Source organism: Jatropha curcas, unplaced genomic scaffold, assembly GCF_041381405.1.
Source record: "Jatropha curcas cultivar XTBG-Jc1 unplaced genomic scaffold, XTBG_Jcur_1.0 HiC_scaffold_1153_pilon, whole genome shotgun sequence".
NCBI lineage: Eukaryota > Viridiplantae > Streptophyta > Magnoliopsida > Malpighiales > Euphorbiaceae > Jatropha > Jatropha curcas.
The window spans coordinates 17,552-21,145 of NW_028322613.1; the positions used below are offsets into that span (position 1 = coordinate 17,552).

At 39.3% G+C, this 3,594-nt stretch overlaps 1 protein-coding gene across 1 annotated transcript; it reads left to right on the forward strand.

The window, feature by feature from the left end:
* The first annotated feature begins 2,358 nt into the window (after positions 1–2,358).
* Positions 2,359–3,311, forward strand: LOC149491592 (uncharacterized). Its single transcript, XM_089717198.1, has 2 exons — positions 2,359–2,496; positions 2,667–3,311. Exons 1-2 carry the CDS (start codon positions 2,359–2,361, stop codon positions 3,309–3,311), a joined length of 783 nt encoding a protein of 260 aa, XP_089573324.1.
* Positions 3,312–3,594: the final 283 nt, after the last annotated feature.

Sequence of the window (3,594 nt, forward strand, 5' to 3'; positions counted from 1 at the left end):
TGTGGGGATAGTGCACCATGATCCTCTCACTATCGCTTTTTCTAATGATGAACTTCCTCCTGAAGGAAGGAATCACACTAAGGCATTGTTCATTAAGGCTGAGGTCAGAGGAAGAGTGACCGAGATTGTGATGATAGATGATTGGTCAGCTCTGAATGTTTGTCCGTTTAAGCTGCTTTCAAAGTTCAAGTTAGAGTTGTCTGATTTGGAACCTTCTGATGTTGTGATTAGAGCATAAGAGATAGGTTGAGGGCATCTTCAAAATAGTGGTCAAAGTAGGGCCGATTGAAATGGAGACTGATTTTATAGTAATTGATATCCCCCTACATTTACTTTGCTACTTGGGTGCCAATGGTATCATTCCTTGGGAGATGTGCCTTCAACGTTACATCAAAAAATCAAATTTTCTTACAATGGAAAAATCATCACCATACTTGCTGCTAGTGAGAGAAGCGTAGCTCTGCTCAATGTGGACAAGCAAGTAATCCTCCCATGGATCAATTTTCAGATTCCTGTGCTTAGCACAAACATGGGGCCCACTATCTCCAACATCATGAAGAGGATGAATGATGAAGAAGGAAAAGTGCTTGGAAAGAATCAGCAAGGCATTACAGAGCTACCTAAAATTTACACCCAAAGGGACAGTCAAGGCATAGGGTATAAATTTGGAAGCACACTGAAGAGAACATACGGCTGGTTAGACATGGATAGACGATTCGTCTGTTCGAGTGAGCATTCCTCTCCATGTCTTCTAATAGAGCCTTTTGAGCACAATGGAAAGATGTACCCCAGTCTAGAAATCTTTGCTGATGTTATCAATATCTTGGCGATTGAGCCTAAGGGACTAAAGCTTGAGGAAGGGAAAGAAGAGAAAGAAGAAGAGAAGATACCCGAGAAAGAGGGGGTTGAGGGGCCACAAGTGGCCGAGGAAGAAAGAAAGAAAGAGGAATTGGAAGAGGGGCCAGCTACCTAGGAAGAGAGGAAGTAAGAGAAGAATAAAGGGAAGGTGAGCGCTGAAGAAGAAGAGGACCCCGCAGATAAAGTGCTAAAAGCGATCTGGGCCTACATAGAAGAGAGCTTTGAAGAAGCTGAGCCCCTTCTGATGTGTTGATTTCTGTCAAGGACGAATCTGATTGTAATGAACTTTCTTTATTATTTAATGAAATGAACTTCAATTTTGCTTACTTGTTTGATGTCTTTCTTGATGGTTCCATTCATCGAGTAGATAAGCATATGCGCATATTTGACATTAACTCATCATGCATGCTTGAATTTAATATTTGCACAAAGATAATCCATGAATTATATTAATTGGGCCAAACCTAATGCCAGAGTTAAACAAAAAATTTCAAAGTCTACTCATGGACACAAAGGAAGCCTTCGCATGTAGTTATAAGGATATGCCAGGGATAGATAGGTCTATAGCTGAGCACACAATTCCTCTATATCTTGGAGCAAAACAAGTGAAGCAGAAGAGAAGAAGGTTAAGACTAGAATGAGAAAATTAAAGAGGAAGTGATCAAACAGATAGATGCAGGTTTTCTTGAAGTGGTTCACTATCCAGAATGATTGGCAAACATAGTCCCAGTTCCTAAGAAAGACGAAAGGGTCAGAATGTGTGTGGACTAAAGGGATTTGAACAAAGCATCACCGAATGATGATTTTCCTCTCCCTCATATTGATATCCTGATCGATAGTGCAGTGATGATGGGATGCTACTCCATTATGGATGGGTTTGTAGGGTATAATTGGATTCTTATGGCATTATTAGATAAAGGCAAGACAACATTTGTGATGGAGTTTGGTCCGTTTTGCTATCAGGTGTTGCCATTTGGCTTAAAGAACATCGGGGCTACTTATCAAAGGATGACAACAATATTGTTTCATGACATGATCCATAAGGAATTAACGGTGTATATCGATGATATGATTGTTATGACGAAGACACCAGAAGAGCATCCAACAGCCCTTGAGCAGTTCATAGACAGAGTGATACAAGTTGCAGTTAAACTCGAAGAAATTTATGTTTAGGGTAACTTCTGGAAAAGTTCTTGGATGCATAATAGGACCTAAAGGAATAGAGATTGATCCAGAAAAGGTAAAGGCGATCCAAGAAATGGAGTCGCCCAAGATGGAAAAGCAAGTGAGAAGCTTTTTATGAGAGATTCAGTATATTAGCAGGTTCATATCGAAATTGCCTATAGTATATGATCCAATCTTCAAGCTTTTAAAGAAAGATTAGCTAGTAAAGTGGAACGATCATTACTAGATAGCTTTTGACAAAATCAAGTAATATTTGTCAAGTCCCCCAGTTTTGTGCCCACAAAGCCAGGGAAACCCTTAATTCTGTACTTAACAATGGAAGATGGTGGAATTGGAGCCATGTTAGCACAAGCTGATGAAGTAGGTATTGAGAAGGCAGTGTATTACTTGAGTAAAAAGCTCCTTCCAAATGAACGGAAATATAACTTGATTGAAAGAACTTACTTAGCAATGGTATGGATCCGGTCAGATATTTATATAGAACACCAGCACTAGTGGGAAAACTAGCAAGATTGCTAATCCTTTTGTTAGAATTTGACATTGAATATGCCATAAAGAAAACCATTAAAGGACGAGTAGTTATAGACTTTCTAGTAGCACATCCAGTTGAAGATAATGAATAGTGGGAGATCGATTTTCCTGATGAACATTTGAGTTTGATAGAAAAGAAAGGATGGAAACTCTACTTTGATGGTTCAACTCATAGTGAAGGAGCCGAAGTAGGCATTTTGTTAGAATCCCCACAAGGAGAAGTTATCCCGATGTTGAAGAGGTTACAATTTGCAGTCACGAATAACATGGCAGAATATAAAGCCTGCCTGTTTGAGTTAGATGCTTTGATTACAGTTAAAGCTGAAGAAATTGAGGTTGTTGGTGATTCGAAATTGGTAATCGAGCATGCTAATGGCAACTGGGAAGTTAAAGAGGACAGGCTGAATCCTTACATTGACCATCTATGCATTGTTGTTCAAAACTTCAAAAAGGCAACCTTCACAAATACAAGCAGAGTGAACAATCGAGTACCAGATACCTTGGCTAGCTTAGCATTAGCTTGGGAAGAGATTTCGGTAATGTCTAAGAAACCATTTATGATGACTTCGGGTAGCATCCCTTGTTATGAAGGCAAAAAGAGTATTGATATTGAGGAAGAAGAGAAGCTATGGTTTTATGATGTCCTGCATTGGATGACTAAAAGGATATACCCAGATTCAGCTACTAGAGATGACAGAAGAGCTATACAACTTTTGGAATTACAATTTACAGTCTGAGGCGGTCAATGTACAAAAGAATGTCAAACGCGCTATTGTTAAGATGTGTATTGAAGAAAGAAGCTGAAGGGGTTATGGAAAAAATCCATGCAGGGGTTTGCAGTACCCATATGAAAGGAAAAGCATTTACTAAGAAAATGCTCAAGCAGGGTTTCTTTTGGTCAACAATGGAAAGAGATTGTATTTTTTTTTGTGAAAAGGTGCTTCGAATGTCAAATACATGGAGACTCGAGTCACATTCCTCCTTCAGAATTACATCCTTCTATTTCGCCATGGCCATTTG